Source organism: Bufo bufo, chromosome 3, assembly GCF_905171765.1.
Source record: "Bufo bufo chromosome 3, aBufBuf1.1, whole genome shotgun sequence".
Classification (NCBI taxonomy): domain Eukaryota; kingdom Metazoa; phylum Chordata; class Amphibia; order Anura; family Bufonidae; genus Bufo; species Bufo bufo.
In genome coordinates, this window is record NC_053391.1 from 67,755,770 (window position 1) to 67,775,930 (window position 20,161).

At 39.4% G+C, this 20,161-nt stretch overlaps 1 protein-coding gene across 1 annotated transcript in view; it reads left to right on the plus strand.

Annotated features, from left to right (window-relative positions):
- ROBO2 (roundabout guidance receptor 2) overlaps nt 1-20,161 on the plus strand; it is a 457,929-nt gene that overhangs the window by 44,393 nt on the left and 393,375 nt on the right. Inside the window, 1 exon segment of the mRNA XM_040423235.1 lies at nt 9,456-9,782. Within this exon segment, the coding sequence (XP_040279169.1) occupies nt 9,456-9,782 (327 nt within the window).

The following is a 20,161-nucleotide window of genomic DNA, read 5'->3' on the forward strand; positions in this document are numbered from 1 at the left end:
CAAAAGGACAATTGCCTGTGGTCTTCCACAGCCCCATATTAGTCTACATTTACTATGTATACAGCATTGATAGCATTGATATTTAGCAGTGTTACTTTGGTGCTGTGTAGGAATTATGTGGGTGCACTGTATAGCGCTATTATGTAGTCACTGTTTGGGATTATTATATGATACTGTTAACTGTTAATTAAGTTACTATATGGGGATTTTTAGTATTATGACAGAATAGAATTCCATCTCCTTGCTTCCAAATTTAAAAAAATGTCCAGTCGCCCCATATATTTGTCCTAGGAAATCCAGATTGAAGACCATCTACTACTTGGAAGAACCACTCCTTCAAAAGTGCAACCATTTCAATTTTTTTTTATTCTGACTATACAAGCTCAGTGTAACTCTTCTTTAAATTTAGACCTGCCATTTTTAACATAGTATCTGACCTGCAGGCAGCATGTTATAGAGCAGGAGGAGCTGAGCAGTCTGATATAAACTTCTGAGGAGGAAAAAGATCAGTCGAACTTCATTCATTGAAATCCCTAATCATTCTATGTTTAGGAGTCCAGTGGGAGTGACTGACAACCCTACCTGTGTGACTGTGCGTACAGAGGTAGTTGTCAGTAACAGATTAGGAGTGGACCGCTCACTAGACTTCTTTCTAAGTATAGAAAGAGCAGAGATTTAGTATACAAGTTTTACTGAATGTTTCCCACAAAAAAACAAAAAACAAATGCTGCCCACAAATACGATTGCAAATCCAAGGTGACAGGTTCCCTTTAAACCCCATCTTTTAAATTACTATGAATATTCCATGACTCCATCTTCCCCCAATCATAACGCCTCATCCCCCGTCTCCTTTAGTATAGAACAACTCCGCTATTCGAATGCTATTTTATGATCATCTATGACATTCTCTCATGATGACCAATGTTCTTGAGACCAGCCACCAGAAGAACATTCTGATGATACACAAATCCCTTATTCTCCCGCTCTCTATCACAGAATTGTTGAGGGCTCAGCATGGCGGTCATTTATAAAAACTGACTCCGCCAATATTATATTGTACAAAAATATTGCATAAAATAAATTTTCTACCAATTCTGTCCAACATAATTGTAGTGTATACCATACATAGATATATTTTTCTTGGATTCATTGCAGATTTTGGATAAAATCCAGTCAAAACTGCATTAACATCGCACTGTGTGAACGTGGCCTGTCCCTAGCAGAGGCACATGTAATCCTGCTATATTTCCTCCCTTTGTAAGCTTGGGGCCTGAGAGGTTTGCTGCTATGTATAGACACAGAAATTTCCAGATAAATCAGCCTCGTGATTCATCAATCGTTCCATTTAACACATTGTTGTAAGCAAAATAATTAGAAGAGAACCTCATTGTATAAGAAAGCAGGAACTATATACAACCCGGGTAAATGTCCTCTTTGTTGAAGATAGAACGCTCTGAGCAAGGAAAGTGTTGGCACCGTTTCCTACTTGGCTTGGGCACCCAGAAGGCATTGAGTCTCTGGCTGTACCAGTCATGGAAGGAGGGCACCATCTTGCAGCCTGAGATGAGACATCGTTGCAGTGTTTTTACAGAGAAGAAGAAGTGAGAGAAAGGCTGCCTGGGGAAGACGAAGAAACATAAGGCATTTTGTATAGTGAATTGACTGGAGGGAAAAAGCCGGGTCCTTGATGGTGCAGTGAGGATGCAAAATGAAGATCTCTGCATCATTATTCAATCAGCTCTACCACTTCTGAACAGGAACAGATGTTGGGCTGAAATTGTTGCTGTGAATTCATTGTTATTAAATTCTGATTGTGTATTAATGGATCCTTAAGAGATACAGATTGTGTCCATCAAACCCAGCCTAGAAGAGCACAACATATGGAAGAAGAAAAGTCATTAAATGTAATTAATCTAAATGAGGAAAGTGTGGTGGGAATTGGGAGTTTCTATAAGCATAGATGTCATACCACTACAAGTCCCAGAAGGGAATGTCCAAAAAAGAAAAGTGCCTCATAGTAGGGCATTGTTACCCACGAGCTGCATTAAAGGGGTTGTCCGAGTAACTTTTTTATGACGTGAAACTGCCAGGAACGTGCTAAAATAATAAAAACATTTAAGAGGGTTATCCAACAGTCAGACAGACCTCCCAGAGTGGCCAACTCAAAGTGGAGAGCAAAATTAACTGGTTCCTACTGCTGGGTTCAGTGTCTGTCACTTCCAGGTGAGCTCCTCCTCTACCTGCTGCGCTGAAATCAACGGGGGACTCCTGACCACTTCAGCCAAACACAGGCATCAACAGTGACCTTCTCCCCTTGCGTCATATGACCAGTTGTGGTGAATCTAGGTGAGCTGGTCACCACTGTGGCCTGGGATTGGCTGCAGCGGTCAAGTGTCCCCCTGTCGAAGGTAGTTGATTTCAGCACAGCAGAGAGAAGAAAAGCTGGGAACCAGGTAAGTATGATGTGGGTCGGCCACTCTGGGAGGTCTGGATAGCCCCTTTAAAATCATCTTCCCAAGCCCCTCTGATCCAACGCAGCCGCTCTGTCCTCTTACCCGAGCTGCTGTCAGTGACCACTAACAAATCGGATACTATTGAAACCAATCACTAACCTCAGCGGTATGTGGCATAAGACTGCAGAGTCCAGTATTTGGCTGCAGTGGTGTGTGGGACATCACCCTGGCAAACATTACATTAGGGTTGCAGCCTGGGGAAGACAATGAAGCAGTGATGCTGTATCAGAGGGGATTAGGTGGGAGAGTTTAATTGTTTTTATTGTTTTATCAGGCTCCCTGCAGCTTGCCTTCATAAAAATATCTTGGACAATGCTTTTAAGGGACCTGGCTGTGTTTGAAACGAAAGTAGATAAATCAGAAGAGGATGGGGATGAGTAAGGGAAGGAAAGGAAGAAAAAAAGGAGTAGAGAATGAAAGGAAGAAAAGTAAGGAAATGAAGTAGTACAATAGGGAAGGGATGCAAAGGTGAGAAGAGTATAGAAGGAAGAAAAGAAAGAGAAGGAAGGCAATTAACTAGTACAATGAGGAAAGAAAGAAGGAAGCAAGGAAGGAATGAAGGAGGGAGGGAGGGAAGGAAGAGGAGGAGCACAGGGAGTAAAGAAAATAAGTTTGGTGCTTAATCTATGGGGGATGAGCGAATCAACTTCAGATGAAACACCCGAAGTTGATTCGCATAAAACTTAGTTTGAATACTGTAGGAAGCGAGGGCTCCGTACAGTATTACAATGTATTGGCTCAGATGAACTCGGCTTCAGTTTTAAGGTACCACGTGGAACCGAACCCGAGTTCGGGAACAGGTTTTTAACAGTAGAAATTATTTTTTGAAGTTATTACCCGAAGTCTCACGAGACTTCGCAAAGTAATAACTTCGGCTCATCTGAGCCAACACACTCTAATACTGTACGGAGCGCTCGCTCCGTACAGTATTCAAACAAAGTTTTATGCAAATTGACTTCAGATGTTTCATCCAAAGTTGATTCACTAATCCCTAATGGAGATCTTTGGTGTCACCTATTGTTGGTAAGAATATTTGGCCAGGGCAAACAGCCTTTTACAGTTGGTTTTAGTCAGGAAACTGGCCAAATGCATAGGCTCTCATCTATAGTTCCTCTTCCACCTAAGGCAGGGACCCCCTGGAGATATATGTCTTGATTAATGACTTTGATCACTAGGGAATTTGCAATTGGCCCTTTCACCACCATAGACCACCAAGGATTTTAAATACATTTACTAAAAAAAAAGATACCCACTTTGTTGCACAGGACCCCTGTATTCTTAAAAACAAAAAAACTAAACGGTTCCTTCAGTATTTGTAAATAAAACATATTCATTAGAATGTCTAAAAAGGGGATAAAATTAAGCAAATACGCCTTTCTCTTTTTTTTGCTCTTTCTGTAGAACTTTAAACCTATATCTGATTTGACTCTAATGCACATCATTTTGCTGACTTGAAAATCGCTTCATAATTCTGTGACATTATCGATACCTTGGTGGAAAAAAATGGTTTTCCATTTTAGGACACAAAAGAAGCAAAGTGTATCATTATGGATATCTATTTGGTGTTCAATTTATTATTTAGTCACACTGCCTTTTATGCGGTGTGACAGCCAGGGAATGGGAAATTTAAAGAGACACTCAATTATTTTAAACAGAAAAGCTTCTATCAATTCAAAAGAGGAGCATTACCATTTAAATAGAGGTGAGGAAGTGGGAAAGCGTTGAACTGAGGTAAATACCGTATCTATTAGGTTGGTGAACTGGTTAATACCCCACTTTCAATTATGCAGCGCAATAGGAAATGGGACTACATCGGCTCAGTACACCGAGTAGATATCCTTACCCCTCTCAGCCTGTGCACTGGAATGTCTCAGCCGTCTCATTCTTCCGTTCTGGATGGCTTCCTATAGACCGCTCTGAAGTTTCTGTAGCATCAAACCACGTTTTCTACTGGTCACATTTGATTTTTTGGTGTCTTAAACAAGATAGAAATCATTAGCTACCCATAAAGTGTATCAAACCCAGTTGGATTCATTTTTCCGGTAAGGCTGCACGTCTAGAAGTGTCATTAATTCTAATAGAAATTCACAGAATACTTGCCCTTATTTCCACCGGGGTGCAGTATGTAATAATAGGATTGGTTTTCTCATTAGATTGAAGAAATCCATGGTTACAAAGTTTGTTCCCTGTGATCGCCCAGATGGATGATAAATTGGATCTTTTATCAGGAAATACAGCACGTCCTGAAAAGTAAAATAGTCTGCACCTAATCTGAAGCCGTGGACTGATATGTGAGCCAGAGAGATATATTTAGTCAATATATATATATATAAATATATATATATCTATATTGTAAGAAGGTACAAGGAATCATCGTTAGTGATAGGTACGTGTCACCAAGGTTCCTGGCCTCGGTGGAGTAAGAGCCGTTTTTTATGTGTCAGCAGCAGTTGCTGTTTGACACTTTGATACTTAGTATGGCAGTATAGCTGATCTGGGACGGCTCTTATTGGAAGTAGTCAAAGTGCTGGGTGGGTGACTACTCCCCGTGTTCCAGGCCGGGTGTTGCCAGGCCTGAAAACCAGCCAGCACTGTCAGGTGAGGAGGATTACCTCAGTCTGACAGTAGACCTCAGGAGGTGTGTGTGCTGGGATCTGAGGCTTGTGCTGTGCTGGAGGGCTGAGACCCGTCTGTGAGGGAAACGGGCCCCCTAAAAGCCTGCTATGGACTGCTGGAGGCAGAACTGTTAACAAGGTGATTTTTGCTAATAGCTAATATATAGTGTTGCGCGAATCGAAGTTTACAAAGTGGACTTTCATCTAAATTTCTAGGATTTTTTTTTTGTTGCCGCAAATCAATTTTCCCTGAATGGCGGAAAAAATAAAAATCATACTTATCTCATCCGTTTGAGCCTGCCACCGCCATCTTGATTGAAGATCTCGCATGAAATCCCATGCACGGAGACATATTACGTCACCACGCTGCCCGAGGCTGCACAAGAATTCGATCTAGATCTTCAATCAAGATGGCGGTGGCCGGCTCTTTGTGATCAAACGGATGAGGTAAGTATGATTTATTTTAGTTTTTTATTTTACTTGACACTGTAATATTAATGTCAGATGCCGTGATCAGCGATAAATGCGGCATCTGAGGGGTACAATGACAGGGCGCGCGGCGCAGTCATTGGCACCCACTTCTTACAAAGAAGTGCTCTCCGTGACAAAGTCATTAGTCAGAAAGAAAATTATTTTTGTAAAATTTGGAGAAGCAGCTGAATCGAATTTTTCAATGATTCACTCATCTCTACTAATATAAATTGAGACTGCTGGGAAATCAGATATCTAGAATCTGACAGTAAAAATAGACTATGTTCCAGTAGTCTGGAGCTGCTGTGCCCTCAGCAGAATACAGGCTGCTGTAAATGATACTATCGGCCCAGCTACATTAGTAATTATTTGCCTAGTTAGTCCAGTATTACACATACATACCAGTGATCTTCCATCTCTGCACCGGTTCATCTACAAAGTAGAAGAAGCTCCTTCTCCTTCCAGGTATTTGTGCAGAAGTTTTTGACAGTATTACGCCACCAACGGATCTATTAAAGTTCTACAGATGGATATCATGAATTTTTAAATAAAAGAGGCAGTGTTGGTGTATTATGGATGACAGATGGCAGCCCACAACCAGCTCTGCTGTGCAGGGAACCTTCCACTGGATGGTACAGTTCAGTAATAATTAGAACAAGTTATGGTCCCCCAGGCTGGGCTTCCTACACTCACCGAACAGCTGGGTTGCTTCCTATTCTTAAGACTGGGAAGGGAGTCTTGTGGCGGCTGTACCTGGTCTTTCCATGCACCGCTGCACCACTTCTTGTTTATTTGGCTTCGAACAGATGGTAGTGTGATGGTGAATGCCTCCTCTTCTCGCCTTCTTCCCACTCCTCCAACAAATTACTGAGCAACAATAACTTCCCAGCCAATTAATAGTACTAAGAAACTTCCCAGCACTAACATTGGGGAGTGTGGACGACGTTCATGTCTGTTACATTCACCAGTGTGGCCTTTGTCATTTGGCACCAGTCACTGGGATGTCTGTGCTTGTACACGAGACTGAAAAAGTGCTCTGAGAAATTTAAATGTGAACTTTGATTTGATAACTTGAAGGTCTCTAAAGCAAAATCTGTAATATTGCTCCAAACGCATCATTTATAGTACGAGGGAACTGACATGGAGCAGAGGAAATATTGGGCCCCCTAAGGCTTCAGGGCCCAGGTGTGAATGGCTCACTGATATAGACCTATAGACTTGCCAACAGTCACAATTTTGCTAATACAGTTCTGTAAATTGGGCCACTAAAGAAGCTGGGTTTTTGAAAGGCCCACCATCAAAGTGGGATAGATAGATAGATAGATAGATAGATAGATAGATAGATAGATATTAGATAGATAGATAGATAGATATTAGATAGATAGATAATGAGATAGATAGACAGACAGACAGACAGACCAATAGATAGAAATAGATAGATAGATAGATAGATAGATAGATAGATAGATAGATAGATCGAGCAGCACGGTGGCTCAGTGGTCAGCGCTGGGGTCCTAGGTTTGAATCCGACCAAGGGCAACATCTGCATGGAGTTTGCATGTTCTCCCTGTGTTTGCATGGGTTTCCTCCGGGTTCTTAGGTTTCCTTCCACACTCCAAAGACAGACTGATAGGGAACTTAGATTGTGAGCCATTGGGGACAGTGAGTGATAATAATGTCTGTAAAGTGCTGCGGAATATAGTAGTGTTATATAAGTGCATAAAATAAATAAATGAATAGCTATGAGATAAATAGACAGATAAATTTGATAGATAGACGTAGATTCATAGGTAGAAAGATGAGATAGATATATTTATTAACTGAAAGTAACATATGTGACATGCTGATGGAGAATTCTTTCTTATGTTTGGTGTATACTTTCTATAATGCATGGTCTTTTTATAGCTGAATACTATTGGGCATGAAGTGCAGAAATACTCCAGGTGATGAAGTGATTATCACTTGAATGAAACGTGTAAATGAACAGAACTGCACTGGGTTATTTTGAGCCCATTAATCACCACAGATCCTGCTTTCCATCTTAGTTACAGTTTGTAGGGTTTATTTTACTTGCATAATGTGCATTGGATTTGTAGCTTGCGCAGTCATGTGTAACGGCTTGTTTCAATGACCAAAGTTATTAAAAGGGCCAAATATAGGATCCGATGATCAATCTCTAGTTTATTAATGGGCCTTACGGACAACACACAATTGTCTCCTTTCTCGTTAGTTAAAGACATTCATCCTGCAGCTTTTATCAAACACGTCTGGCCATATTTCTATTACGACACCTGGACCTCCACGATTCTGCTGAGCTGAACCTACAGATGACCAGTCTAGCTTCCTTTGAACACTATGGTTCAGTACTGGACTCAGTAAGGCTACTTTCACACTTGCGTTGGTGTTTTCCGGTATTAAGATCCGGCAGAGGATCTCAATATCGGAAAAAAAAAGTTTCCATTTAGTCCCCATGTATTCTAAATGGAAAGAGATCTGTTCAGGATGCATCAGGATTTCTTTTGTTCCATCAGCATTCCGTTTTGTGACCAGACACAAAAACACTGCAAGCTGCAGTTTTGTGTACGGTCATAAGAACGGAAAAAAACTGATCCGGCACTGAAAACAGTGTAAGTCAATGGTGACGTATTTTTTATTTTTTTTAGAAGCCTAAAAAAGCGGATCTGACACCCATTGACTTTCAATGTATTTAGTGATGGATCAGTTTTTTCAGTTTTGATTTCACACAACCGCACCCCAACGGAACACATGCATCCTGATGTGCAAAATCAAAGCGGATCCGTTTAATTCCGGTATTGAGATCCTCTGCCGGGACTCAATACCAGAATTAATAATGCAAGTGTGAAAGTAGCTATAAAGTTGTAGGGTAGCATTTAAAAGTAATGCGGTTAAGTTTCCTAAAGAATGAAATGGCCTGATGGATGTACAGTACATCATTACTAATAAGACTTCTAAATCTCTTACTAAAATGGTTGTTCAGGACTTTAAAGGGGTTTTCTGAGACATTTTCCTCTGCATTGGTCATCAGTATCTGATCAGTGGGGGTCAGACACCCAGAACCCATGCCGATCAGCTGTATTTGGTCACGTATCAGCTCACCAAGAACAGCGCCGTACATTGTATAGTGGCTGCGACTGGTATAGCAGCTCAGCCCCATTCACTTCAGTTGGGCTGACCTGCACCTAGGTCATGTGACCTATGAAGGTGACGTGACATGGTCAAGGGCTGTGATGGCTAACCTCCGGCATCCAGCTGTGGTAAAACTACAACTCCCAAGATGTATACTTGCTTGGCTGTTCTCAGAACTCTATAGAAATGAATGGAGCATGTTGGGAGTCGTAGTTTCACCATAGCTGGAGTATCGGAGGTTAGCCATTACTGGCCTAGGGAAAGCAGCAAGAAGGCTGCGGCACTACTGAAAGCTTCACTGCCTTCTCAAACAGCTGATTGGCAGGGGTCCAGGGTGTTAGACCCCCACTGATCAGTTACAGACAACCTATCCATAAAAAATTTTGTTAAAAATCCACAGATAACAAAATTCCTCTAATTCAGCATCGGTCCAATGTATATGTGCCAGATTATCAGATATTCTGAATTATCGGACAGTCATAGACAACAGTATATGACGACAAATTAAATCTCAATTTATTCATGCTGCCGTTAATTACTGAATTATCAGATTTTTGGGATTATCAGAAAATACTTGTGTACTTTTACCTGCAGCTTTTGTCATTGATTCATTTCTTGTGTTCTGTATAGCTATTCTAGTCTGATTGATAACGACCTGTAATTGTGTTTAGAGAAATGTATGACACTATTTACTTTTATTTGCCTCTAGGATCTCGACTCCGTCAGGAAGATTTTCCTCCTCGGATCGTAGAACATCCATCAGACGTAATTGTGTCCAAGGGAGAGCCGACCACATTAAACTGCAAAGCAGAAGGCAGACCCGTGCCAACAATTGAGTGGTACAAAGACCTAGAAAGAGTAGAAACTGACAAAGATGACCCCCGCTCCCACCGAATGCTGCTCCCCAGCGGATCTTTATTTTTCTTACGCATCGTTCATGGGCGAAGGAGTAAACCGGATGAAGGAAGCTATGTGTGTGTTGCCCGGAATTACCTTGGTGAAGCCATGAGTCGAAATGCATCACTGGAGGTTGCCTGTAAGTCTACCCTTTGTATTTACTATAGCACGTATACAATATTACTATATATATTTATACAATATATTTACTATATATATATATATATATATATATATATATATACTATATATATACAATATATTACTACATAGGAACACTCCAGACAAAACCGATACTCTGTATTACGCCCGATGCACAGCCTTCACCTAGGCTTTGTGATTTTATTGTTTGGAGTCATCTTTTGAAGTTTAAAGTTTTTTTGGCAGGTTCATTGAAAGTAAACTAACTGAGGTTGGTGATATACCGCCTAATACACAATAAATTAAAGAGGTTGTGCCACTACTATAAATGTATCCTTATTATATCACTTTCCCAAAATACCACCATTAATCAAAACTTGTAAAGTTGTTTTCCTACCACTGCACCCTGTGGAAAACCTATTTGGACATTCAGTTGCTTTAGTTTATGCCCCACATTGGAGCCTTGTAATGTAGGACGCAGGAAGTGTCATTGGTAAGGACAAGGGCTGTGGTTAGTGTCACATGATCTCCTCATGTCAGTGCCCTAAGGCATGATTGGACAGCAGTCATGTGACAAACCAGGAAGTAAGATTCAAGCACGGGGGGATATAAAAAACATACATTTTAGAGTAAAAAGTATTTTATGGCACAACCCGATTAATAGTAAAATGAATTAACTATTTAATAAACATAATAAATAATTAAATAAAAATAGTATAACTGTCAACTCCCAGTTATAAAGCTGCTATTACAATAGCATGTCTTACTATCCCGTCATAGCCCTAAAGGCCCTACAGAAGCTGTCAACAGATACATAAACTATTTAAAGGGGAAATGCACCCAAAAAGTAGTTTTCTGGTATTTTGTAGATGTCTTAGATCATTACTTTGTTGTAAGTATAGATCTCAATGAATTCAAAATTATGAAATAAAGAAATCTATTCAATGGACCTTAGAGTTTTCCATCATAGGAAATTGTAGCACAGCAATCTTCATAAACAGTTATACAAATTAATAGGGCTTTGCTTGGGCTATTATGTCAAAAATATTTAATGTATTATGTCTCTGTGGTGGTATTCATATACGCAGTGTGATCTTCTGATATGATTTTGTATTCTAATACCCATCACTAGCTCAGAAGTTGTATGAAAGCTTTGTTGACAGAATACAGGCTGTACTATACAGCTCATGTATCCAGCAGATGGCAACTGCAGGACCACAGCCCGATTTTTTTAAATCAATGGTGGTCATGGACTCTACTGATGTGATCCTCTGATATGTACCAATAACTTATCAAAATATAATTTTTGGTTGGATTGTCCTTTAAGACCGCTTGTGTTCTATTAGCCGTCACCAGTCCACTAGACAAGCTGTATGAAGGCTTTATTGACAGAATACAGACTTCTGAAAAACAGCTCCTGTAAACTGCTCCTCTAATACTTCTGAAAGGGATACTTCTAAAATTACGTAAAGCTTTGCAGGGTATTATTTTTTCTTCTTCCTTTATATATTACCGATTAGACCGGGCTGGGATTCCTTTGCACTGAAGTCTATGAATTTTCTAGAAGTTATAATTCCTGGCAATAAATAATGTCTGATTTTGTACTAGGAGAGGGACAATGTATTTGAATGCAGCGGAATTCTAATGAAACATTATAAAATCCCTGTCATTCCATAATAAAAGCATTGTTGCCTTTCCTTCAGCTGATATATTGGTTGTAATTTCTCTGTATACTTTGTAATTCAAATGTGTACTGAGCAAACACTAGGATATTACCCTACTAGAACCCTCCGGTTGATCTCGCAACCCTTGTCTACAAAGAGGACTCACACATGAGTCGTCTAAAGGTCATGACTGAAGTGAGAACCACCATTAACTCTTGTGAAATAAAAGTGCGGGTTAGATATTTTAAAGGCTAGATCACAGAATATTATTTAAAACCATAACATCATTTCTATAATGGTTCCATTGGCCTAGAAAGAAAGGCTGCTTCACTTTTCATTCAGCCTTTGAAGCATAGCCGACTGAATTCTTCAATTGTGCCCTTTGGGGATTCCCAGCACAGATACTCATCTGACACAATAATAGCATAGCTCTTAGTTTAGTTTTAATATTGCGTTCTTCCAATTTGTCATATTATTCCTGTTCTTTTTGATTTAAAGATAGATAGATATCGATTTACAGGCTCAAATTGTTTTAAAAAATACATTTTTAATGTCAAATAGGTTTACAATGTTTAAATCAGACATTTTTTACATAAAAATTTACTTACGTTACCACATTTGCCAATTTTTCGGTTTCACTTTTTCGATAGCATGTAAGCATGCAATTCACCACAGTTAAGAGTACTAATAGTAATAAAAAAAACATCAACTCAAATATTGCTATTACTGTTACTATTACTATTATTAGTAATTTGTTTGTTATTATGGTTAAAAGCAAATGCGCCTTTAAGGAAGCATTGAATATCTGCAAAATAATTTTTTGAAAAAAAAATGTTATGGTCTTTAAACAGCTGTAAACAAGTATCTCATCTAGCTATAGTCAATAGCATTCCCTGGGGACTAGAGCCATAGCCCCAGGTGTTAAATGTATCGCAGCAGCTTGATCTATCGACCATGGTAAGAGGGTGCAGTGGCCAAAATGAAAATTTATGAAAAATTTATGAAGTCCTGAGATTGTTATTTATTTGCCTCACGCAAAACTGGATTTAAGTTGTGATATATTGTTGAATATTTCCCTCACAGCAAGGTTTCTGTTCAAAGGTCAGGGGGTTATAACAGAAAATGAATTTAGGATTTTTTTTTCTGCAGAGGGTAAAATAGATTTGCACATTCACATTCATAGAGCTCGAAAGATTGCTTGGTCAGTGCACTGCTCTCATGGGAACCACTGAGCTACATGGAAAATATTGTATTCTTTGCACTCAGTTTGTAGGATTTTGTTTCTGTTCTGTATGTAGTTGGTTGATGATTACTATTTTTAAGTTCTTACATACAGCTATAGGATGTAGAATGAAAGGTTGCTTGAACAATTTTGAATTGCTTTATCTTTAGCTTTCCATATGTGAAATACGTAGACAGAATTCTCAAATAGTGTCACAATATGTAGACTCTCTTGAAGAAACCCAATATACACTTTTGAAGGTCAGATTACCCACCTGTCTTAACCAAATTTACCAAGATGGGGCTTTTCTTGAAATTTTCCCTCTTAAAAAATAGTTGTATCTTCAGGTCCATCAGTAGAGATCTAGTTTGAAGCACCTAGTACTACACTACATGAGCTATAGTGCCTAACCAGAAATTCTACATGCCAGTTTATAGGATGGTAGGATCTCCATTGGCGTTACTGATGGCCACTCTTGGTGCTGCTGTTCTGTGTAGTGACAAGTTAGCAAGTGTTTCTTCTGCTAAAGAAGTTTAGATGACCCCATTATTGCATACTACAGGGATTGTTGATTCTTCAAATGTTCATAAAACACTGAGCACCTCTATGATTTGGGTGCAATGGCTGACAACTTAACTGCATTGACTGCAAGCAGTGAACCGAGGTTATTAAAAGTTGTTGAAATGTCTTAAATCCCACTTTTCTTGGTCTATATATACATAATTGGTTTAAAATACTTTGTAAAACTGGCTTAAAATATCATTATAGCGCAGAACAAACCGAAAAAAAGGTTCTAGGATTATATAGAGAATAGACAGAGTACATTCCCCTTTAATTTCCTATTGACATATTTATATAGAGTTGACCAAAGTGTAATTATATTCACCTCAGCATTCCTTCATCACATTTCCGACTGTGCTGAGTTGAGGTGACCTTTGTAGAGTCTCTTTCGTAGAGTGATATAGTTAATGAGATCCAGCGACACCATGACCTCAACCCGCTCATGGCCCTGGCCTTCATCATCCATCTTCCAAGCCCCAAAGGTTACATGACAGCCCATGGAAACAGATAAAACAAGTGTGAATAAACAAATTCAAGAGCCTTCTGTCATGACTGCCAGCACAGAAAGAATTGTCTGAGTGAGACATTTCCTGGGCCATGTGAAAGAGCCGTGTCACCGTTAAAATATGTAATGCCAACTAGGGGGCAAGGGCAAGCAAATCTAAGGAACATTGTCCTGCTAGATCACACATAGATAAATAGATAGATAGATATGAGATAGATAGATAGATAGATAGATAGGAGATAGATATGTAGACAGATTTGTGATAGATAAAACTGACTGTGGCACCTGAGGGGTTAAATGACCAGGATTGGAGTTATCTGTATTGTCTCATATGGTCAACTGTATTATACAGCTGGCACCCGCTCCATACATGCCCCGCCCACCAGTGATGTCATGGGTCATTAATGGGGTTAACTTAAAGCGGTTGTCCCATCTAATTGTTTCAAGATGCTATGGCAGTAGCTTGCCCTTGACAGATGGAGATATAAATATAGATAGATAGATTGATATGAAATAGATAGATATGAAATAGATACATAGATAGATAGAGAGATAGATACAATATAGATAGATAGATAGATAGATAGATAGATATAGATAATAGATAGATAGATATGAGATAGATAATAGATGGATAGAGAGATAGATACAATATAGATAGATAGATAGATAGATAGATTAGATAGATACAGTCGATAAATAAATAGATTTATAGATAAATAGATAGATATGTGATAGAGAGATAGATATAAAATAGATACAAAAACATTGTAGCAAAATAAGCTATGTTGCTTCCGTAACTCCTGGTACTGTGTCTACTACGACAGTAGTTTGTCCTTGATACATGGATAAAGATAAATAATAGATAGATATGAAATAGATATTTATGAGATAGATAGATAGATAGATAGATAGATAGATACAATTCACAAAAATGACAAAGGCCTCATTGGGCTCGGCTGAAACGTTGTGACTGGGGAATAAACGGGTCTAACACCCTTCACCTAATTTGGAGTGCTGCCTCATGATTTGTCTTATAGATAGATAGATAGATAGATAGATAGATAGGAGATAAATAGATAGATAGACAGATAATAGATAGATAGGAGATAGATAGATAATAGATAGATAGATAGATAGATAGATAGATAGATAGATAGATAGATAGATAGATAATGGATGGATAGATGGGTAAATACTGTAGATTATCATTTCTATAACCTGGGTAGCTCTATCTCTTGAATTGCTGTTGGCCAATGTGGCTTTTATAGTGTTAAATTGAAATAATTGTGAAGTAAATGTACGGTTACAGTGAAGCTCAGGCTTTTCTGTATTATAAGCTCTATAAACGTCTCTGATACACAAAATATGACTTTAATTTCATCATATAGTCTTTTTAGTTCAGCAATTCAGCCATATATAACCTTCCCACCGTCTGAATGTGACATGAGCGCACACAGGCCGCTCTGTAGGAACACTCCTGCCTTTGTCTGCCCACCACCTACGGGGTAAATTAAAGCCCTTTTTCACAGTAATCCAATCTTTTTAAAAAATTGTATTCAACTAATAAAGTTATTATTTGTAATTGTACGATTTATGGGCAGACTGAGAGATTGCGTTGGTTTATATGTGACAGGCTCCGGATAACATGGTTATTTGAGGAATTACACTGATTTATTGCAGTTAATGGGAATAACCATGAAAACCTTTTAGAAATGTTGTACACTTGAACTGTATGAAGTGAGCCAGGACTTCTCCCCTTCATTGTAGGCCTGAATTTCCTAACATGCTGGAGGAGTACAAGAACGTGTTGACACAATGTAAGTCAGTCTACTAAAATAAATGCTGCTCTAAGTGCTAGTAATTATTAGCATCATTAATATAATTATTACTTTACCGCTTATGAATATGCACGAGCAGGGGCTGTTATCTCATGGACACAGATGCTTTACTTACAGCACAATATTTCTGGTTTTTCTCTTAGTGAAATAGGATGAAAAATGCATCCAAAAATGAATACAAATCCAAACCTTTAGAATACCTGATTTAGAGTCATCAGGGCAGTATTTATGTTAAAAATATAGTTTTACAAGGATAGACATACAGGAGGAGGACTCCAGAAGAATATAAAAATGGGATCTTCATCACATTGCACCCTTTCACTGGATCCAAAGACCAGTGTATGCCATTAGTGGCTCCGAAGGCCAATGTGCATCTTTGGTGGCACCCAAAACCTATTTATAGTGGTTTCCAAAAGCAATTGATCCCTCAAGTGGCTTCCAACACGATTGAATTAAAATAATTTAGAGGCTACCAATACCAATAAATCACATATAGTTAATTGAAAGACCAATACATCCCTTCAGTGGATGTGTACAGTCGTGGCCAAAAGTTTTGAGAATTACACAAATATTAGTTTTCACAAAGTTTGCTGCTAAACTGCTTTTAGATCTTTGTTTTAGTTGTTTCTGTGATGTAGTGAAATATAATTACATGCACTTCATACGTTTCAAAGGCATTTATCAACAATTACATGACATTTATCCAAAGAGTCAGTATTTGCAGTGTTGGCCCTTCTTTTTCAGGACCTCTGCAATTCGACTGGGCATGCTCTCAATCAACTTCTGTTCCTGACTGATAGCAACCCATTCTTTCATAATCACTTCTTGGAGTTTGTCAGAATAAATTCTGGGGAGATTCCATGCCATGGACCCAAAATGTCAACGTTTTGGTCCCCGAGCCACTTATTTATCACTTTTGCCTTATGGCACGGTGCTCCATCGTGCTGGAAAATGCATTGTTCTTCACCAAACTGTTGTTGGATTGTTGGAAGAAGTTGCTGCTGGAGGGTGTTTTGGTACCATTCTTTATTCATGGCTGTATTTTTGGGCAAAATTGTGAGTGAGCCCACTCCCTTGGATGAGAAGCAACCCCACACATGAATGGTCTCAGGATGCTTTACTGTTGGCATGACACAGGACTGATGGTAGCGCTCACCTTTTCTTCTCTGGACAAGCCTTTTTCCAGATGCCCCAAACAATCGGAAAGAAGCTTCATCGGAGAATATGACTTTGCCCCAGTCCTCAGCAGTCCATTCACCAAACTTTCTGCAGAAGATCAATCTGTCCCTGATGTTTTTTTTGGAGAGAAGTGGCTTCTTTGCTGCCCTTCTTGACACCAGGCCATCTTCCAAAAGTCTTCGCCTCACTGTGCGTGCAGATGCGCTCACACCTGCCTGCTGCCATTCCTGAGCAAGCTCTGCACTGGTGGCACTCCGATCCCGCAGCTGAATCCTCTTTAGGAGATGATCCTGGCGCTTGCTGGATTTTCTTGGACGCCCTGAAGCCTTCTTAACAAGAATTTAACCTCTTTCCTTGAAGTTCTTGATGATCCTATAAATTGTTGATTGAGGTGCAATCTTAATAGCCACAATATCCTTGCCTGTGAAGCCATTTTTATGCAACGCAATGATGGCTGCACGCGTTTCTTTGCAGGTCACCATGGTTAACAATGGAAAAACAATGATTTCAAGCATCACCCTCCTTATAACATGTTAAGTCTGCCATTTTAACCCAATCAGCCTGACATAATGATCTCCAGCCTTGTGCTCGTCAACATTCTCACCTGAGTTAACAAGACGATTACTGAAATGATCTCAGCAGGTCCTTTAATGACAGCAATGAAATGCAGTGGAAAAGTTTTTTTGGTATTAAGTTAATTTTCATGGCAAAGAAGGACTATGCAATTCATCTGATCACTCTTCATAACATTCTGGAGATATGCAAATTGCTATTATAAAAACTTAAGCAGCAACTTTTCCAATTTCCAATATTTATGTAATTCTCAAAACTTTTGGCCACGACTGTAGAGTCCATCTCTGTGTCTCAAGACCATTAAACCCATTTAAAGTCTACCAACACCAATACACCACATTCATTGGCTCCAAACACCAAGGAAAGGATTTTTTTCTCCCTAAAGTAGTGAAAATTGGTTTCTACCTCACAGTTTTTTTTTGCCTTCCTCTCGATCAACTTGCAGGATAACAGGCCGAACTGGATTGACAGATATCTTGTTTCAGTCTTATAAACTATATTAATATGTTACATTCCTTCATTGGTTCTCAAGACTAGTAACCTAATTCAGTGTTTCAGAAGACCACTGAACCCATTTAAAGCCCCCCCCCCCTTACAAAATCAATAGACCCAAGATAAAGGGTCCTTTCAGTGGCTCCCAAAGCAATTTACCCTTAAAAGATACCAAAACCAATTGTTATGTCAAACAACAGATTTGGCTTTGAGCTAGACCTATGGGTGCTATCCTGGCAATCACCTGGTATTCATTTTTTAACCCTATACAGAGATCTGGACTTTGGTGCATAGGAGCCACCAGGCCATAACCGCCTGGAGTAGTCTCTGTGTGGTTAACATGTAGTAATGAATCCCAGCAGCTGTGTCTTTGCAAAATCAGTTTATTCCAAAATATGTCCTACAACCAGGACGCGTTTTGGAAAACATGCCTTTATCAACAGGTACATCCTAATAGAAATACAAGTGGTATATATACAAAAAGCACCGCCTACAAGGATGTCCAACACCCACAAGCTTCTGTGTGGTTAACAGCTGACTCACAGGGGTCAGAGACAACGGTGCAGGGCATCGAGGGATCAGACAGAATCAAAGTCATGGACAGGCCAAGGTCAGGGCAAGCAGAGTATGAGCAATCTGATAAACAGTCCAAGGTCAGGGCAGGCAACAAAGAGTCTAAGATTAGGCACAGGTCAGACAGTGGAGTGTCAGAATCTAGAAATCTAGCAGAAGTCTGTACAGGCAGACAAATTGATACAACACACTTTTACAGGGAACTAGCGAACGATCAGATATTGGCACGATCAGATATTGATGAGTGCCAAAGTTGTGGTTTGATGAACTGGTACCAGGAGGACGCTGTTTTGAATATGATCTTTTTGATAGTTGTCGCTTTTTCCTATGTGTGTCAGGCTACAGGGTTGTTGCCTTACAAGAGGTTTTCAGGGCACGCAATGGCCAATGCTTCAATGGACAAAGAGACTTAGGCAATGCTGCCTTCTAGATATTTTTCCTTATGTTTTGGTCTTTTAAGGACACCTCTACTATTGTTGTAACTTGGCGTTTGCCCAGGATATCTTTAACAAAGCAGAACTTAAATAAGAAGGCACAGATCATGCTGTGTTACTGTTGGCTAGTAGCAGGCAGCACTTTATTTGACAGAGTATAATTTACTGAGTGTTATCCTGAGTCACAGAATGGTATGTGTTTCATAATCTCAAGTGCCAACGAGGAGAAGTTCCTACTTAATTAAACAGTATGTAGCTTGTTATTGTATAGCAGTAGACAGTAACTTCATGCCAGTCATGAGCTATGCAAGGCGCCAAATTTTTCGAGCTTTGTATAAAATTGTGTCAATGTAGCAGAACTAAGTTTGTCACTTAGCACAACTTTACTATTATAATTATGATGTGCTACCTTTGGGTTTACACAAGTCTGATGCAGTATATTAAAGAGAACCTGTCTCCTCTCCTGACATGTCTGTTTTAGTAACCACTTGCATTCCCCACGTAATAACAGTTCTGCAGCATGTATCCTTATGACTCTGTGTTGTGACATTCCTCTAGTATCACTTGAGGATTATGAATGATCAACAATCTGCAATAAAGGTCCAGCTGGGTGTTACCAGTTGGGGGCTGTCCCTGCACATGATGCCACTACCCAATCAGTCCTACCAGTGGCAGACTGTGTAAGGACAAACCCTCCAACTGGTAACACCCAGTTGGACCTTTATTGCAGACTGCTGGCGATTTATTCATAAACTTCTAGTTTGAATAATAGAGGAATAGCACAAAATAGAGTCATAAGAAAATATGTTATTACATGAGGAATTTTTACTAAGTAGTATTTACTATACTAAGGGTACATTCACATGACCGTGTGTAATACTTTCCGTTTTGCAGTCTGCAAATTACGGAACCGTGTGTCCGCATTTTGCGGTCAAATGACTTCCGTTTGTATTCCGTATGTCTTCCGTTTTTTTACGGTCCGCAAAAAATGGAAGGAAAAAAAAAGATAGAGAAAAAAAAAAAGAATTATTAAGGCCTTCAAAAATACGGAAACGGATCCGCAAAAAATGGATGACATACGGAAACCATTCCGTATGTCATCCGCAATTTGCGGATCTATTGACTTGAATGGGGCTGCGGACCGATCTGTGCGGACAATAGTAGGACAAGCTTCATATTTTTGCGGACAAGAAATGCGGAAACACGGATGCGGACAACATACTGAACGTTGTCCGCACATTTTATTCACCCTCAGAAATTAATGGATCTGCATCTTTTCCGCAAAATGCGGAACGGATACGGATCGGATGTGGATAACATTATACGGTCGTGT